General features: G+C 42.7%; 1 protein-coding gene across 6 annotated transcripts in view; it reads left to right on the forward strand.

Annotated features, from left to right (window-relative positions):
• The window catches only part of baiap2b (BAR/IMD domain containing adaptor protein 2b), an 84,718-nt gene that overhangs the window by 9,310 nt on the left and 55,762 nt on the right, over positions 1-19,646 (forward strand). For all 6 annotated transcript variants that reach the window (XM_074620780.1, XM_074620779.1, XM_074620781.1 and 3 more), the window contains exon 3: positions 17,001-17,076. In XM_074620780.1, coding sequence (XP_074476881.1) covers positions 17,001-17,076 — 76 coding nt within the window. The remainder of the gene's footprint in view (positions 1-17,000; positions 17,077-19,646) is intronic.

A 19,646-nucleotide genomic window follows, 5' to 3' on the forward strand; every position in this document is an offset into this window, starting at 1 on the left:
AATTAAACAGAAGAGTAAATAAATAAGGGAATTAATACAAAGATAAATAAATAAAAGGAGCAAATTAAAACCGGAATATCAATTTGTTACATTTTACTGATTAATTAATGACAACATTTGTTTTTAATATTATTTTTGCTACATTTAATGGCATTTATTTATTCATTCACTTATTTTTTTATGTTGGCATGTTCCGTCCTCCATAGAGAGCGTCCTCTAGTGATTGGAGCCACAAACCCTTCTGTAAATATTGTCATATTTTCAAGTCCAACTTCCTCAAGACTCAAGGCTACAACAGAGCTCATGTGAAGCCAAAAATGTTTGTTGTCAAGGGAGGGATTTTAGTTGAATGTGTGGGGGTTGTGAGCAACGCTAGCGAACACTTTATCCCCACAGTCACACAAGTACAAATGTGCTCATGTTTGTTTTCCCTCCTGTAGAGCCTTTTCATTTCTTAACCCATGTGGACAAAAACACAGTTAACTATAGTATTTCTCCAGCTGTTTTCTCAGACAGAGCTTATATACAGTTATATTATACATAGTACATGAGGGTTTCTGGACAATATCTGTCATTGTTTTGTGTTAATTGATCTCCAGTAATAAATATAAACATACATTTGCATAAAGCAGCATATTTGTCCACTCCCATGTTGATAAGAGGATTAAATACTTGACAAATCTCCCTTTTAAGGTTCATTTTGAACAGATAAAAGATGTGCAATTAATATTTTAATTGATTGACAGCCCTAATTATACAGTTTATATAGTTTGCAGCATGACCACAGCCAGTATTTCATCCATATTCAGTTGCATTGTGATGTAGTGTCGTCGCCTGTTGGCTGTGTGTTGCAGGCAGAGCGCTGCAGGTGAGATGCAGTGCATCTGTTGGGGTGAAGATAAAGTGCAGCAGTGGATGGACTGAAGAAGGGAGGGGTTTTTGGCAGAAAGCTCCATCACTGTGCACGTTTTTCTTCCCCCTCTTCTCTCTTCACTAGCATGTGAAGATGCCTTGGTGTCATGTGCAGCCTCGGTAGTTAGCGGACAGATTGAGCTGCTCTGGTTCGTTGTTCATGTTTGAGGTCATTTGAGGTGAAACCGAGCCTCCATGTGGAAGGAAGCATATTGAATCCAAATGCTCCGCTAAAGCAGGATTTCTCCAGTTTGATTGTTTCAAACCACTGATTTCTCCTCTCTGATCAGTCACACATGCTTTCACCTCTATTGTCTCAGTTTGGAGCGACATCGCTGAGCTTTGTGCTTCTGTCCCTGCAGAATACTGTTCCTCCTCCAGCTCCAGGCTTTGTTAAGGGCTTTGTGCCTTGTCACTGATCTTTGGGCAGCATCAGTGTTTGTGAGTGTCATTGTGACGCCGTCTGACAGTAGTGTTGTGGTCTGTTTGATGCTGTTATGAGGGGAGCAGGTACAGTGTTAAAGTCGTGCCCTTTAACCTGCATTAAGCATTGTATTGCAGCCCAGTCGCAAAGCAGTTCGTGAAATAGTCACAAAATTGAATGTATTGATTTGTGTACATAGACATAAATTTCACATTTGTCGTGATGGTCAGCACAAAATCAAACCGGGAAGTATAGAGAGCGCCGAACGCCGCGTAGGGAGGAGGTCGGGGTGGATGGGAGGGTCAAAAAACACAGGACTTTCACCCAGGAGAATGGTGTACATGTCGCGTGAGAAACCAGAAATCAACGTTGATTTATTTGTGACGTAACCACGATCTTTTCCTAACGCTAACTAAGTAGTTTTTGTCACGCAACTTCCATACTAAGGTATTTATTTTTTATTTTATTTTTATTTTTCATTTATTTTTATTTTACTTTATTTTATATATAAATACATCATTTTATTATTTTTTTAATTTTTATTTACGTAGTTACGGCACTTCCGGAGTTATTTTAACCCAAAAGGCGATCTATTCCTAAACCTAACTAAGTGGTTTTATTTTTTATAGAAATTATTGTGTGTGTACACGAATCAAATATATTAAATTTCGTGACTGTTTCATGAACTGCCGTGAGACTGTGTTGGTTCATCGCTAGTGCAGTTTAGAAAGAACTTTGTGTGTCATTGCATGGTAGTTGATTTTTTAGAAGGCGAGTAGCTGGAGCTAGAAACGCTTCACCATGATAGATTGTTGTGCATGTTTGGCCAGGTATCTTTTACCGGCCATACAGATTTGAGGTTTAGGACTCCAATCTCATAGAAATACATACGGTAATGTCTGAATGCATTCTCTATGTAGCTTGTTTTTACATCTGAATTGAATATTTGTCTTTAAGCACAGGCTGTACCCAAAATCGGGTCGTTCATCATCTCGGTGCTTTCATTATTTCGATTTCTACCAACTGCTCTGTTACAACACAGCTCTCATAGCTGTCCCACAACATAACTGTTGGCATCTGCTGTGTGTGTGTGTTCAGTACGTCAGCAGCCGTTAGCACATCTGTAAGTTATCTGAGTTGAGCTGGAGGGAGGTGGTCGGTGGAGGGAGGAGAGGTGCAGGAGGCTGTCAGGGAGCAGCAGGTTGGCCGAGGATGAAAGGAAAGTTACTGGGACAGATACTCCACAGAGAGACAAAGGATGGAGCAGAACAAATGGAAGCAGAGTGTGGAGCCACTGATGCTTTCTGACTCTAATTACACTGAAATTAAACCTGCAGTAGGCAGAATGTTTTTGGCATTATTGGGCAAAGAAATCCATAATAACTTTTCAGCATATTGTAATTCAAGTGTTCTGAGAGAAAACTAGACTTCTGCACCTCCTCATGGCTCTGTTTACAGGCCAAGACGGGAGACTTTGGCCAATCACAGGTCATTTCAGAGAGAGAGCGTTCCTATTGGCTGTTCTAGAAGTACAGATGCGCGTGAACGTCCCTTCAGATAGTGAAAGCCTGATTCAACGGAGGATATCCTGCAGGAAAAGTTGCTGTTCCAGTGTTGGCAACCATTGCCTACACTGCAAAGCAACCCCAAAACGGAAGACAGACTTATCAAAAAGTATCAGTCCTATTGCGTGAGTTCAACGTGGATGTATAAAGAGAACGGAGCTCACAGCTGTGGAGCAGCCATGACGGCCACGGTTAGCAGAAGGCTGGACTATTAGCAACACTTGCTGATATTGCAGTTCGCTAGAGCCTCGAATCACAGTTTGCCATCTCAAAGGGCTTTACAGGCCCACAAGTTTGCAAAGAAAACAAGATGGTAATTCTCATAGAATTGCCGCTATGACGCCATCAGGATCACGACTACCATCTGGATGATGACTGAAATGAATGACTAGTACTCGTACTGGTTACTGTATGAAGCACGTGCATATGCCCGTGCTTGCCTGGACAGAGAGAGGCGAGAGAAGAGCTGCAGGATGATGGGCTGTATTTCCAAAATCTTGCTTTTTTTTTCTTTACCAGAAAACTGCCTACCCTGGGCTACCACCTGAATTACAATAATGCTAAAAACAAACTGCCTCCCTTCAGCTTTAAGCGGGAAAAAAAGGACTGAGGCGAGGAAGAACTTGAATTTCCTGCTGCAGGATGTGTGTGTTTGTGTGTGTCTGATTGGAGATGTAACTCCAGAGTGACATTTAATCTGTAATCTGAGGGTGGAGGGTGAAGAGGAGGGATGGCGAGGTGTGCTCAGGGGGATTTGAAGATGAAATGCACCATTATCTCGCTGCTGTGTTAGGCTGCTGCATCTTTTCACATTTCACGGTGAAGACACACACACACGCTCATGCACGCTACGCTCAGCTTCGTACGTCGTGTCTTTGCACAGGAAATGTGTTGCTCCGTCGTATTTCTTGTTAAACCCTGGCCATTGATATTTGTGAATGAACACCTGCGCTTGTGAACATACGTGTTGGCGTGAGAGCACATGCTCATTCACGTGTGTGGATAAGAGGTGATGCGTCAGTCTGAGGCGAGGATGGCGGTGGAGACTCCCTCCCTCCCTCCCGTCACCTCCTCGCTCTCGCCTCGCCGTCAGCTTTCCTGTGGTATGAGGCGAACGTGAGGTGAATAAAGATGGGTTGCCCTGTCACGAGGGGGAATTCCAGCACTTCCATATTTGGCGGCGGAAGTGCCCCCTCCCTCCCGTCTCCTCCTGAAACTGCATCTGTGGAGTAGGGGGCAATGACTCCTCCGCCGCTGCTCGCCTGCACGCAGATAAGAGCTCATCTGAAAGGGAAATTGGCTGAGTTCACACACATTCATACACACTAACACACACACACACACACACACACACACACACACACACACACACACAGCAGATAGGGACTGAATTTCATCTCCTGAGGGCGTTGAAGCAGCGCAGCTTTAGCGCGCTGATTGTCACACTGACTGAGCAGAAGCAAATAACCTCCATTTCCTGGGAACAGAATAATGAGGGACAGCAGCAAAACACTAATGGACATAATATACATCAGTGTACCGCCCCACATATATACAGTATATAATGCAGTGGGGATCGCTAATGGCTTTTTCTATATTAGCAATAATGATCCCCACTGCTTCTTATTTTAATGCATCTGTGCATGTATGTGTTTGGGTGCACACGTTACGGCAGAGCAGTGGAGTTGGACTGTACAGGTGCATGAGAGGTTATAAAGCCTCGACACGGCAGCATCTTTCAGTCAAGTGCAGACCAAATGCAGCATAGTAAGAATTAAAATAGGATTGATGCTCACCAAACTACAGCTCGGGAATGGTTTAAGAATGATTTGGTCAAAAGTATGTGGACACCTCTGAATACATACTGTTGTTTTTAACGGTTTGGGCTATAGCTGCTATATTTCCAATCAAGGGAAAAACAGTATCGTGTCTCCAAATTTGTGGCAGCAGTTTTGGTAAAGCCCTCTCCTGTTTCAACCAGCCCTGCCTCTGAAAAATTACATATTTTGTTTGTCTTTTACATATCACAAATACCTCTGTAAATATGAGGATGGCCGCAGAGACTGACCTGGTACAACGAACGAAACGCAGAGCAGGTGATGTAGTATATCGAGCGACCCGTGAATGAAAATGCGTCGAATAAAAACTAGGACTGTTAAAGTTAACCTCGATTGTTTTAATTAATCATGATTAAATATTTTAATCGATTGACAGCCCAAAATGGCCATGCCAGTTTTTCCTCGCCAAAATGTAGTATACGTTTGGAGCGTTATTTATCCTTCTTCTCGACAAGCTAGTATGACATGGTTGGTACCGATGGATTCTTTAGGTTGTCTAGTTTCATACGATACCAGTACCTTTACTCTAGCTTTAAAACTGAGCCTGCTACAACCTCCGATAGATCGATTGCATTAATGCGTTAAATAAATTAGTGGTGTAAAAACGAATTTGCATTGACACATTATTATTACGTTAACTTTGACAGTCCGACTAGAAAGCACACATTTTTCAATAATAGAAATATTTAGAAATTGAAAAAAATACCTCCTTGAAGTAAATAACAGTAATTTGTCAGCGATATGTCCCAGCTTAAATTTAAAGTATAAATGAATAAAATATTGAGTAAACATCCACACGTAGTAAACAATAGTTTCCATTGTTTGATGGTTTCCCTGATGAGGAGATGTTTGTGTGTTCAGGGCTGCCTGCAGGCATCTGCAACAACAAGCTGCTTTCAGTAATGAGCAAACTTCACATCCATTCCTGACATTAAGAGCATGTGCTTTCACTTCTTTGCTTTCTTTGTTCATTTAGATTACAACATTTGCAGCTCAGAAAGGTTTTTTTTGTTACGATAAGCTTTGTTCTACTTTTGGTTGCATGTTAATAAATTCATGAAGGAAAAAGGCTGTTGAGCAACATCTAATCTAATCCATTTGGAAAGTTTCCGTCAGGGTTCATGAGAATAAAAGCACCTCTCTGTGTTATCAGCAGAAATTTCTGATAAAGCTCACAGTAACACAACAGGAGGACGTGTGGAATGTGGTTTAACTAAACCGTTGAGTAAGATAACAAAGCGCACACACAGTACATGCACCTGTACTGCAGGATCTGATGCATCCAACTATATCATTCTATGTATTATGTTTTAGAGGGGTAGGGGGACGGGGGATGTTCAAGGAGAGACAAATAGTGATACTGTATCGACTCTCCAAAACACAGTATCTTTAATTAACCTCTTAACCTCGGGCTCAGCTTTAAAAAAACATTTTTACCCAAGACTGTCAAAGTTAACCTGATAATACTGATAGATACTGGTATCATATGAAACTATAAAACCTAAGGAATCCATCGGTACCAACCATGTTAAACTAGCTTATCATGAAGGAGGTTAAATAACGCTCCCGAGTTATGCTACATTTTGGCGAGGAAAAACTGTCATGGTCATTTTCAAAGGAGTCCCTTGACCTCTGACCTCCAGATATGTGAATGTAAATGGGTTCTCTGGGTACCCACGAGTCTCCCCTTTACAGACATGTTAACTTTATGATAATCACATGCAGTTTGGGGCAAATACAATGCCGTTTTTTGCATGCAGTATAAATTTGTTATTTTTGCCTATTCTAAAATGGTGTATTTCTGGTGTGTTCTTTATACTATGACAGTTTTCCTAAAATAAAATTTTAAAAAACTAAATTTATTGAATCGTTACCCCAGTATCATGACTTATATGGTATCGCCAGATTCTTGCCAATACACAGCCCTAGTATCGTCACTGTAGCTTTAAAACTCAGCCCGCAACAAACCTCTGAAAGACAGAATAGCGTCCGGGCCGAGTGTTAAAAGGATGAAGGTGTTATTTGGACGTAGAAGACCCTTTTCAGCTCTGATGTAGATGTTACATTTTCTGTATACGTTAGCTGAAGGAAGCAGGACTATTCTAAGCAGAGTATTTGTGTTCGTTTGTTGAGGACGCCACCTGAGCTGTTTGATTGAAAACGCCATGTGGTGACGGCAGATTGCGTCCGTAGTGTATGTTGGCGTGAGAGTGATGAGGAATGAGAGTGTGGTGGCAGGTTATGGAGAGGTGTGCTCGCACACACACATACGCAGTAAAACTTGATGACAAGGGGTCACCTTGACTTGTGAGCGGTAGCCAAACACGCCCCAGTGCAGCTCGAGCCCTCGCCGTTTCCAGGGCGACGACTTGGAGTAAATGGCCTTTCCCGTGTGTGTGTGTTTGAGCGTTTAATCTGAGTAACCTTCACATCCCGACCAGTTCACACACGTCTAAACAGCGGGGGAACACAGGGTGAACTTTACTTATCAACACTGAGACTGTTGACTGTGGTGATTATTACAGTGCTGTTCATTTTAACGTTTCTTCAGCTTCCTTTGAGAGATTCTCTGGAGACTGTTGATATGTGAGTGATTGAACTTCACATGATGTCACCTCCTGCTGTTCCAGCGTGGAATCCTCCGTGTTGAGAGGAGGAAGTGACCTTTGTTTCAGTCATGTGACTTAAGGCAGAGATGGAGATCTCCGTTCAGAACATTTATCAAGCTGGTGTCAGGACGGAAGTTAGAGCGTCTTTATCTTCTGCACTGTGACGTATATCTCAGTTACAGCGAGGAAAAACTGTCAAGGCCATTTTCAAAGGGGTCCCTTGACCTCTGAGCTCCAGATCAGTGAATGTAAATGGGTTCTATGGGTACCCACGAGTCTCCCCTTTACAGACATGCCCACTTTATGATAATCACATGCAGTTTGGGGCAAGTCATAGTCAAGTCAGCACACTGACACACTGACAGCTGTTGTTGTCTGTTGGGCTGCAGTTTGCCATGTTATGATTTGAGCATATTGTTTTATGCTAAATGCAGTACCTGTGAGGGTTTCTGGATCAATATCTGTCATTGTTTTGTGTTAATTGATTTACAATAATAAATATATACATACATTTGCATAAAGCAGCATATTTATCCACTCCCATGTTGATAAGAGGATTAAATACTTGAGAAATCTCCCTTTAAGGTACATTTAGAACAGATAAAAAATGTGCAACTAAATATTTGAATGGAGTGACAGCCCTCGTTGTTTTTATGATGAAGAGAGCCCAATTTTAAGACATCGATCACATCTGGTGTTCTGAAGAAGAAAACACATCTCTAATCAGTTTAATATTTCCATATTTATATAAGCAAACAAACGGTGCCAGTAGGATCTAGAGCTGCTCCCCCTCTCTTAGTCCATGAGTCATTTTTTATGTTTGTTTTTTTCATGCTGAATAACTGATTTCTAAGAAACTTCTGAGCACATCTCTGGTAAACAAGATTTAAAGTGGTGCTTTTGTGTGATTTTGTGGAGAAACTCAGTTTTACGAGTCTGTCCGAGTGTGAAGGCTTTGGCACACCAAGTTTGTATTTTTCTGTCTGAAATTGTCTCACAACCTCACGTTGTGTCAATCACGCTTACACACCGACTCCCAAACTTTCGTCTATCATTAAAGTTTTTAGAACAGGTTTGATTTTCTGCGTTTTTTTGCAAGAGGGTTGTTTGACCTCTCAGAAGCCCCGTCGGTCGCAAACGTTTAATAAACAATCACTTTGTTTCTCAGCACAAAGCGCTTTACGATAAAGAAATGAAAGAATACAGAGATGCTGAATTTAAAGATAGATTGTGGCAGGGGAGTGAGGAACAGCTTGGAATCGGAGATGATCCCAAAACAAATGAAAGATCAGACAGCAGTGATTGAGCTCTGGGCAGCTAAACGTTAGCTTCTTCTTCACGTCAGTCATTCATTAGCCCCGTTTGGGACGAGCGCTATCCATCACACCCACATAATTAATTCAGTTTTGTCTTGTTCTGCGAATTTTCGCAACGAATAGAATAATAAAACGCATCGCACTCAGTGAGCGAGGCTTCTGTGGTTTTTTTATCGGATGACGAATTAAAAAAAACGCATACGAAAACTTAGTGTGCAAAGACCTTTAGTCGACGAAGAGTGTCTTTGGTTGAGGACGGTTTATGGATTTGATTAAAAGGAAATTCATCAATATGTTGTTTCTCTGTTTTTAACCTTCATAAGTTTAATATTTTTGAGATTTTGGATCATAAAACAAGGAATTTGAAACCTTAAAATCAAACCTGAGCAGCAAAATAGAAAAATGAGCCCAGACCTGCTGAAGACTGGGAACACGTGAACATCCACATGCCATCTCTCACACACAAACAAACACACAAACAAACACAGAAACAAACAGGACCTTGGAGGAGTACCATCCATCTCACACTGACACGTTGTTGGTCTGGCCTCCATCTGAAATATTTATCCTCACAAGGAAAAGAAAACAAGCTTCACTGCGTCTCAGCAGAGGATGTTTGGGCTGGTCGGCGAGGCAGATGTTCACCCTGGAAGCGTCCGAGTGTGACAAAATGTGTGTGCTTGTGTAACTCTGGAGTATAATTGTGTTTGTGTGCTGCTCGTGTGTGTTTATATGTGTGTGTGTAGTTGTTCTCAGTGCTGGCAGGCAGGACTTGGCTGCCATGTAGCATCACTTTCTGCAGGAAGGATGACGATGTGAGCCTGGGTTTGTTTTTTGGGGGGTGTTTGTCTGTGTGTGAGAACACTTCACAATGTTCCTCTGGGAGTATTTCATCTATTTTATCTGATGAGTTTTAACAGGGAGCCGCACCAACAGGCCTTTAAGAACGGGTCCATCATACGGTCGTTTGGTAAACCACCAATATGACTTCCAAAATGTACGAGCATAATACGAGCATTTTCTGATCTGCCAGCTTTAGGTACATTTTGGCCTTCTAACAAACTATTCTGTGGATAAGCAAGAAAGCAAGAAGTCAACGAGTGGTGCCGGAAAGGAAAGTAGGTTGCCTGGCAACAGTAGTAAACACTAAACACCAACGTACCGCCAAATATTACATTTGTGTACTGACCCTCGGGTCGCCACTCTTTCAGTGAGAACTTTTTTTAGCTTTTACAAAACGATCTCTTATATTCTTTCTCCAGTGTTTTGCCTATTTATCTCCAAGTATTTGCACACATGTTGTGCCGGCTTCTCTACGAGGAGCATAAACCAAGGTTGAAACTACTCGAGAGAGATTTTGTGAGATTTCTGTTTTTTTTACTGGGGACTCTTGTTGTTGATGAATGAATCTGTTAGTGTGTGGTGTTGTTGCTGTCTTGGCCAAATCGTTGCTCTCCACACACTATAGGAACAAAAGCTTTATGTCGTTATGTGTGGGCTCTCTCACATTTTACGCATCTGTTAAGATTTGTTAAATCGTTTAATGTGGGCCAACCTTCAGCAGCTCAACACACGAGAGAACAAAGGTAAGAAAACAGCAGCATTAAGAACATTGTGACCTAGCTGGCTCCGCCACGATGGTGTAGGGAAGCCAATCTGTGTGTGTGTGTGTGTGTGTGTGTGTGTGTGTGGTTCAGTTGGCGGCAGCAGACGAGTGTGAGGGCTGAGTCAGAGCCTGCATAAACAGCAGCAGGTTCATATCATGTTGGGGCGTAAATTGCTGTAAAGCCGAGCCAGCCATGTGGCTCCATTAGAACCTGCCGTGCCGCTCGCTGCCAAACAGATTAACCAGCAAGACGGGACCTGGCAACCCCAGCAAGATGGGACCTGGCAACCCCAGCAAGGAGGGAGGGACAAGGGACAGACCAGGTGGAGACAAAGACAGACATTAAAAAATAACTGAGTGGAAGCAAGTGGATTCATATTTCTATCATCTAGTATTTATTACAGCGTGTCAGTGTGCTGACTTGACTTTGACTTGCCCCAAACTGCATGTGATTATCATAAAGTGGGCATGTCTGTAAAGGGGAGACTCATGGGTACCCATAGAACCATTTACATTCACATATCTGGAGGTCAGAGGTCAAGGGACCCCTTTTAAAAATTGACCATGACAGTTTTTCCTCGCCAAAATTTAGAGTAAGTTTGGAGTGTTATTTAACCTCCTTCATGACAACCTAGTTTGACTGAGCCCGCAACAACCTAAATATGCATTTATGCGTTAAAGAAATTAGTGGCGTTAACGTTGACAGTCCTGAAAACATATGACTTTATTGAGATATGTTGAAACCAACTTGTCACACTTCTCCCTCAAAAGGTTAATCCCACTTCGGTCTGAGTCAGCTAATTATTAGTATAATATTTCTATCTTCCCTGTGGGATCGGTGTTCAGTGATTCGCTCCGCTGTGGCGATCAGGGTTATGATCAGTAAACAGAAAGGATCTTTATCATTGTTTGTATCTGGATGTCTGTTTGAACAAAGCAGAAGTTGTTGTTGTTGTTCGGCGTCCAGATAACGTTCAGTTGTGTCGATCGGAGATAAAGAAGCACGTTCCCCAGCGCTGCAACGTGATAACACAATCCTTGTATTGTTATTAATTGGCGAGTTGATTAACACACGTGACCGAAGCACAAAGTGAGACAAAGCAGGGTTTGATGGGTAATCCCTCTCATTTCCCATGAACTCGGTCAAACGTGGTCTTTCACTGAGAGGAATGCTAATCGGCCTCCATCAGGTCCCGACGCTGCAGGAACAAGCTCAGCTGATTGAGAGCGGATTAAGACAGAATCGGCCAACTAAACGACCCCCTAAACCTCATGAGCACGTTGTGAGGAGGGGGGGAACTCATGAATTAGTTCATCATTAACGTACGCAGGGCAGCGCTGATGCTGATTGACGGGTTTCACTGTTGATCAGAAGACTTTATTCACAGCTAACATGGTTAGTGTGTGTGAGAAAGATCAAGAGCTTCAAACTTCATTGCGGTGAGCTGTTCTGCTTTATTTTTGCAGATGTTTGTGCAGATGTTTGTGCAGCTTTGCCTCGTGAAGCTCAGCTGCTTTTATTTTGTTGCAGCTTCCCGTCAAAAAAATAGTTTGTTTTTGTCGTCTGTGGCAGATTACAGCAAACAAAACAGAGTCATACAAAGAGTCATTCTTATGTTTCTGTGTACAGATTAAAGCTGCAGTAGGCAGAATGTTTTTGGCATCATTGGGCAAAAACTCCATAATAACCTTTCAGCAAATTGTAATTCAAGTGTTCTGAGTGAAAACTAGACTTCTGCACCTCCTCATGGCTCTGTTTTCAGGATTTAAAACATCTAGCCTGTGACGGGAGACTTTGACCAATCACAGGTCATTTCAGAGAGAGAGCGTTCCTATTGGCTGTTCATTCAACGGAGGCAGCTGTCAATCACTCGTGAACTTCGACCGCTGATCAAATATTATACAGAGACACATTCTGGATTTCTACAGTGAATAAAAGATACCAGGAGATATTAGTTTTTGGAGGTGAAAATTTGAAGGTTTTTGACTTAAAACTATGCAATTTAAATAATTTTGGATCATTATTATTACTAGTTAAATGATTATTTAATTTTTTTTATCATAGCCTTTGTCTGAACATTCAGTTCTTCTGAAAATATTTGTCCTGTAAAATCATATTCTATAAATCAAAAGAGCAGATTCAGAAATCTTTTAAATAATGTTTTATTCATTGTAATTGTTCATAACTAAAAAAAAAAGTTACGACGAACAGTTCACTAATTTGGTATCTGGTATCAGCGAGTGTGCCGGTCTATGCACCGATCCGATACCATCATTTATTAACCTAGAAATTTAAGATTGTTTAACCAGAAATCAATTCTTCTTCTCCGCCGCTCCAAAACAGTCGCCTTCATTGTGCTGTCGTTCTAGATGTATCACGGCTGCCACTGGCAGCTACTGTTTTAGAGCAGCGAAGAAGAACTGATTACAGCAAGTTTGTCACGTGACGACAGCAAACAAAAACAGTGCGGTGCTGGTGGAGAGTGTAACGGAAGTCAGAGCGAGGAACATGTCAGTCATTTGGCAACATTTCACAGCGGAAAATCCAACTCTAGTTTTTATGTTATGGCTTTTATACGGCTTATGAGACGCTGCACCGTTATGAATCTCCCAGAGAACCTGATATGGAGAGTGCCGTGAGAAGTGCCGGTACGCATGAAAAAGTCACAGTACACCAAGGAGTGAAATGTAGATCAGCTGGTAATGCGTAGCGGTGAGTTCCGACCCACTTTGGGCACTGAGTTCAGCTTATTTAGTTGAATGTAAAAAGGTTCTCGTCGTGTTGTATGAACTTCTTCTGACTTGTGTATGAATGTAAATCTGTGTGTGTTTATTCAGTATTTAAACAGCAGCCACACCGATCCATCAGGAGAATGTGAGGCATGAGGCCAAACCTGTCGGACAGTCATTACATAACTCCTCTCATCACTCACTCGCTATGTACACTCACACATACACACACACCCCTGTTCCCAGAGACATCCCCTGTCCTCTCTCGGTTCATCTGTTGATTTAGACATGAGAAGTAGGCCTCTCTCCATCTTCTATATTTATTCTTTTGTTGATCGTCCCTTTTCTTCCTGCCAAGCGGCGGTACAGCCGCGGCGCTGATTACCGCTCACTGGAGCGCTTCCACTCGGTGGGTTTGTTCATCAGCCCGATGCCTTACGTAACCGTGATTACGCCCAGAGATGGGAGAGAGGGGCGAGAGGGAATCGGGGTATAAATAGGTTTTGTTTGTCCCCAGAAATGCACAAAGAAACGCAGCTAACCTCTTTTTTTCTTCTTCATGTTTGTGTGTGTGTGATTACGGCTTCAGACGCTGGAGCAAAAAAAAACTTCCCTGTGAATCCATAGCAGGGTTCTTTTGATCCGAAAGCAGCCTCACGTAGATCAAAAACCTTTTTCCACTCATGATATTTTTATTATCAGCCAAGTCCCACTCCCCTTTAAGCTCTTTTCCACCTGATTTAAGCACCTTGAAGCGGTTCACTCTCTCCGTTCACTGGGCAGTCGGCCTGTTTTTCTTGCACCCCTGCGTCGTCCTGCCCTACTTCACTGTTTGAAGTCGTGGTGAAGTTTGTGTACCAAGGTGACTGTTGTGCGTCAGCCGGCGGGCATTAGCAGGCATCCCTCGTAGCGAGCAGCCACGAAAAGATATCCGTCAACCTCAAATGTCCCCCTCGTCTCCTCCGGCCTTCTGCTCAGTGTTCTGTTCTCTCTCTCCGTCCACTTCTTACTTTTCTGCTCCCACGCTGTAAAATGTTTAACATGTTTCAACTTAAAAACGTATCGCGGTAACGTGCGGTCAAGCCAGCCGTCACTCTCATCTCTGTGGTCAAATGGGCCGACGCTACAACTGTAGAGCACCCATATACTGACATTTATGTAAAGTAAAAGTCCCTAGAAGTGTATGATTCAACTTGTTCCCATGGTCTAGTGTTAAAAAAGTTAACTTTAATTTAATAATGGACATCTGTTGTTGTGATATTGAAACAAACCATCCATCAACATACTTGCCAACTCTCCCAATTTCCCGGTAGACTCCTGTTTTCCATCGCTCTCTCCCGGTTTCCTCCCGGGGTCACAATTCTCCCGTATTTCTCCTGATTTATGTCAGTTTTCCCTTTTTGTTATCTCAACCGCTTCCTGGCGCTGTACAGCGTCTATAAGCTCTACTCTTTCCACCCGGACGGCAATACAGCTACATCAAATGTCATTTCCCGGCAGAGGCATGCCATGGTTTGAGCTGCGCTCGCCGCACATCACAGCATCACAGCCTCTTCTCTACGAGTGTGGAGCTTCTAAACTTCAAAAACGTTGGAGCAAATGTTCGATTCGCCGTCTAATATCGTAAAAGTGCCAATATTCAAAATCTACACGGATGATTTCTCACCTCAAAAATGTTCAGAGGGGATTTTAGTGATGAAATAGCTACGAAAAAATGTAAAAAACAAGCCGTTTTTGGCGACTGTTGTTGTGACCGTAGCCTGTACCGTTCCAGCGCTATGCAGCTAGACTGGTCCAATGCATACTGGAGATTTTCTCAGTACGACATCTATTGGCATACTGTAGAGTTTGCTTTTGTTTGCATACTACCTGCTACATCAGTGCGTCCTGCTAGTGTAGTATGTAGTTTTGAATCCAGCCCAGGTCTTGATTATTCAAAGGCTGCTTGTTATTCATCGCAGTGTCTTGGATCCTCCCACTCATCGCTCCGTCCCTTCACCGTCTCTCTGCCTCCATCCTCTGCTCTCATTTCAAAGTTAGAAAGGAAAATCAAAGGGAGAGAAATTGCTGGTGTTTGCCGGAAATGCAGCGAGAAGTGAAAGGGCAGCTTGGACTGAGGGGGAGGTTGAGTCACTGCCGAGACAGACAGAGACAGTTAAACTCATTACGTGAGTCTTTGTGACTTTTCCTTCACTTGTTAACGAAAGATCAGGCGTCCGCTCGTCGTGTGTCCCGCTGTGGACACGCTCCACTTCCTGTGTGCTGCTGACCGACACCAGACGGACATTTAGATTCATGTATTTTTGAATATGTGTCTCAGTTCTGGTTGTGTCTTTTCTCCCCGTTGCTCCGATCGCCCATAACTTGATCACACAAGAAGCAAAGTCACATCTCATGTTGCTGACTGTTGAATCTGCTCTGATCGTCTTCGTCCTCTCTGCTGTTCCTGGAGGTCGGGTTATTCCTCCCTCTCTGTTTTCACTGTCAAATATTAACATTTATTTTACCAGTGTTGTAGCTGACGCCTACAGGATGACCTGAGACCTTTTAGAATTAACCCTTCTGAAATATTCCTCATTGTTTTGTGTTGTTAATTGATTTCCAATAATAAGTATATACATATAAGGGCTGTCAATCTGATTAAAATATTTCATCAAATCGCACATTTTTTATCTGTTCAGAATGAACCTTAAAAGGAGATTTGTCAAGTATTTAATACTCTTATCAACATGGGAGTGGGCAAATACGCTGCTTATGCAAATGTATGTATATATTTATTATTATAAATCAATTAACAACACAAAACAATGACAGATATTGTCCATAAACCCTCACAGGTACTGCATTTAGCATAAAACAATATGCTCCAATCATAACATGGCAAACTGCAGCCCAACAGGCAACAACAGCTGTCAGTGTGTCAGTGTGCTGACTTGACTATGACTTGCCCCAAACTGCATGTGATTATCATAAAGTGGGCATGTCTGTAAAGGGGAGGCTCGTGGGTACCTATAGAACCCATTTACATTCACTGATCTGGAGGTCAGAGGTCAAAGGACCCCTTTGAAAATGGCCATGACAGTTTTTCCTCGCCAAAATGTAGCATCAATTTGGAGCGTTATTCAGCCTCCTTGGTGACAAGCTAGTATGACATGGTTGGTACCAATAGATTCATTAAGTTTTCTAGTTTGATATGATACCAGTATCTTCACTCTAGCTTTAAAACTGAGCCCGCTACAACCTCCGAAAGATCGATCGCGTTAAAGATATTAGTGACGATAAAACGATTTAGCGTTAAAGCATTATTGCGTTAACTTTGACATCCCAAATATATACATACATTTGCATAAAGCAAACATATTTGTCCACTCCCATGTTGATAAGAGTATTAAATACTTGATAAATCTCCCTTTTAAGGTTCACTTTGAATAGATAAAAAATGTGCGATTAAATATTTGAATTTTCACATATTTGTTGCCTCTGTGATTTGATGACGTCATCCCTACATAGAAAACAGGTTTTATTTATAATTTGGGTGAACTGACCCTTTAAAAAAAAGTAATTAGCAGGATCAGTGTGCTGCCAGAGTTCAGAGAGTGTTGGAGAGAAGGAAGGAAACAGTGATGGGTCCAGGTCTGCTGCTGAGCTGAGGGGAGGCAGCAGCCAAAACCTGGGTTTATTTTAATAGAGACAGCAGGGAAGGTGAGAGGAAACAGCAATAGCCCCTCCATCCACACACACTCACACACACATAACATATACACCCCCCCAACCTCCACCCAGTGACTTGTCCTCTCTCTTTGTTTCTTATATTTCATCCCTCCAGTCGTCGCCATGAGCTTGAAATGAATCCGTGCTGCAGTCCTCAGCTGACTCTGCTGTGTGTGCCCCAGTAAAGAGTGACGCTCCGTCACTGTGGCTCATATCAGAGTTTGTATCCGTGTCTTTTCCTGCTACCAGACTAACCAAACGTGCTGTTTGTTTCTCCCCCTTTTTCCAGTCCATCATGGAGCAGTTCAACCCCTGCTTGCGGAACTTCATAGCGATGGGAAAGAGCTACGAGAAGGCGCTCACCAGTGAGTACACACCAACCGTTTCTGGTTTTCCTCTCCGTCGTCTTCGTCCTTCTTTCATTCCTCCTGTCTGTCCAGTAGTCTAGGCTCGGGGCCAACTGACCCGACACTTGGCGCTGCTTTTATATCCTCTTTAATTTCTCCTGAGTAGAGATGCGTTGTAATGACGACACAGATAGCTCCTAGTGTTGTTGACATCAAGTCCAGAATCTTTTAAACTGTCGCAAAAGTGACGGCGGTAGTGTCGCCCTGCAGATGTTCTTATCAGAGATGACACTCTGGGGTTGATTTCCTCTGTGACGACGTCCACGCCGGTTTCATTGATCCTAAATGTCCGCCTCTACTGTACGTCCTGTGTCATTGCTTTTCGTTGCTTGCATGGTCGCACTGTGTGTGTGTGGAAGATGGAGGTGTTCATGCAGCAGTGAGTGGCTCAAGGTTAAAGACAAAAAGCACACTGGAAGTGTCTTGGGGGAACTAAGTGGAGCATGAGCCAATGGGAAGTGGAACAGGAGGCGTCGCGAGAGTAACGGTGCCCCCCCACGGGAACAAGGAAAGGAGAACGAGCCGGTATCCAGGACAAGACAGGGTGCAAAACATATTTAAAATAGGAGGAAGGAAGAAAAGGCTGTGAAAGAAATATTCAGATCATAAGTGAGGGATAACGTTCAGCGAGCCGGTCATTGTTGTGAAATAAACCCCGACAGAGCGATGCGGGGGGTCTTGCATCGCCCTGAAGGGGTTTACTTCACAACAATGACCGGCTAGCTGCACATTATCCCGCTTATTACATGGCTACTTACTGAAGAAATAATAAATTTGACACAAAAACGGTCCGCCAGAGTCTGACATCAAAGCTGCGTCCATAGCAACAGTCTGTTATACATAGCAACAGTCTGTTATACATAGCAACGGTCTGTTATACATAGCAACGGTCTGTTATACATAGCAACGGTCTGTTATACATAACAACAGTCGGTTATACATAGCAGTCTGTTATACATAGCAACAGTCTGTTATACATAGCAGTCTGTTATACATAGCAACGGTCTGTTATACATAGCAACAGTCTGTTATACATAGCAGTCTGTTATACATAGCAACAGTCTGTTATACATAGCAGTCTGTTATACATAGAAACAGTCTGTTATACATAGCAACGGTCTGTTATACATAGCAACAGTCTGTTATACATAGCAACGGTCTGTTATACATAGCAACAGTCTGTTATACATAGAAACGATCTACTATAAAGAATTAACAGACCGTAGAACGCAGGGCTGCACAATTAATCGAATATTAATCGCGATCACAATTTTGGCTTCCTACAATTAAATGAACATTTAAACATTTAAGCCATTTTTTTTGCTATTTTTGGTCCGCCTGGTCTCCTTTTGTTAGAATTACTCTAGAATCTCAACACTGTTCTGGAGATATTCTAAAAAGAGTAACTAAAGTACAAGCAAACAACGTTTAAAATGCGCATTCTGCTCAAAGAAAACGCTGCTGCATATCAAATCAAGCGCTTCCTAAACTAACAGCCAGCCAGCCAGTGAGCAAGATGTTTTGGTTTCACTTCTGGGGATAGATATTATCTATAGAACCAATGTGTTTATGATTAAGTTAAGGGCATAAAATTGTTTATCTAGCTCCTATTGTTGCTAATTTAGCTCTCAAAGTGCACCAGATTGAAGCATTTCACTTTAAAATGTAGCTAACAAAGCGGTGGCGTGTATTTTCTGATACTGCAATATGTATAGCAGAAAAAAATAGACATCTTGCCGCACTAATCTGTACATTAACAAGGACGCAGCACAGCATGGAAGTGAAAACTGTTTATTTTAATGTGAAAGTGCAATAAAATATGTTGTCGCTAAAATCAAATAATAATCGTGATTATCATTTTGGCCATAATCGTGCAGCCCTAGTAGAACACCATGATCGACCAATCAACAAAGCCGTGTAATAAATAGAAATAAACAGCCTTCATCGTTGTGAAGGATGTCCTGCAGCTTATTGAGTAGAGTCAGCATAGATTAAGATATTTCATGCTTCCTCCTCTTGCCATGTTCATGTCGTCAGATAAGCCTCCAAGCAGCTCATTTATTAATAAGAAAGACTCTTTTCCACGGCGCTCCTTCATGCCGCGCTGCAGGGAGGAGGTTATCGGGGTCGTATCATATTTTCAGCGATGGTGCTCGGCGTGCCGTGCGGAGCGGGTCTCTCCTTCGCCGTGTGCTCGGAGGGGGAATGCAGGGAAGACTCGGCAGCCCGCAAGACCAATAAAGGAGGCCTCGCTCCAGTCTGATAGATAAGGCTAAAAATAGCGCTGCGACTCCCTGAGTGGGGATTACACTTCATCAATGCCAGGCAGCGGCACAGAGGCAGGGTTTAGAGTAGGGCAGAGCAGAGCTGGGCCGGGCACCCGGCGAGGATCTATCGTCTCTGGAAAGATGCCAGTGCAACCTCTTTGTTTTTTATAAAGTAGAGCAGGTTTGCATCTCTGGGGACGTTGGGAACCGGCGTGGTGGAGGGAGGAGGCTGACTTTTGTCTGGTTTTATTTGTTTGAGTT

This window comes from Sebastes fasciatus, chromosome 20 (assembly GCF_043250625.1).
Source record: "Sebastes fasciatus isolate fSebFas1 chromosome 20, fSebFas1.pri, whole genome shotgun sequence".
Taxonomy (NCBI): domain Eukaryota; kingdom Metazoa; phylum Chordata; class Actinopteri; order Perciformes; family Sebastidae; genus Sebastes; species Sebastes fasciatus.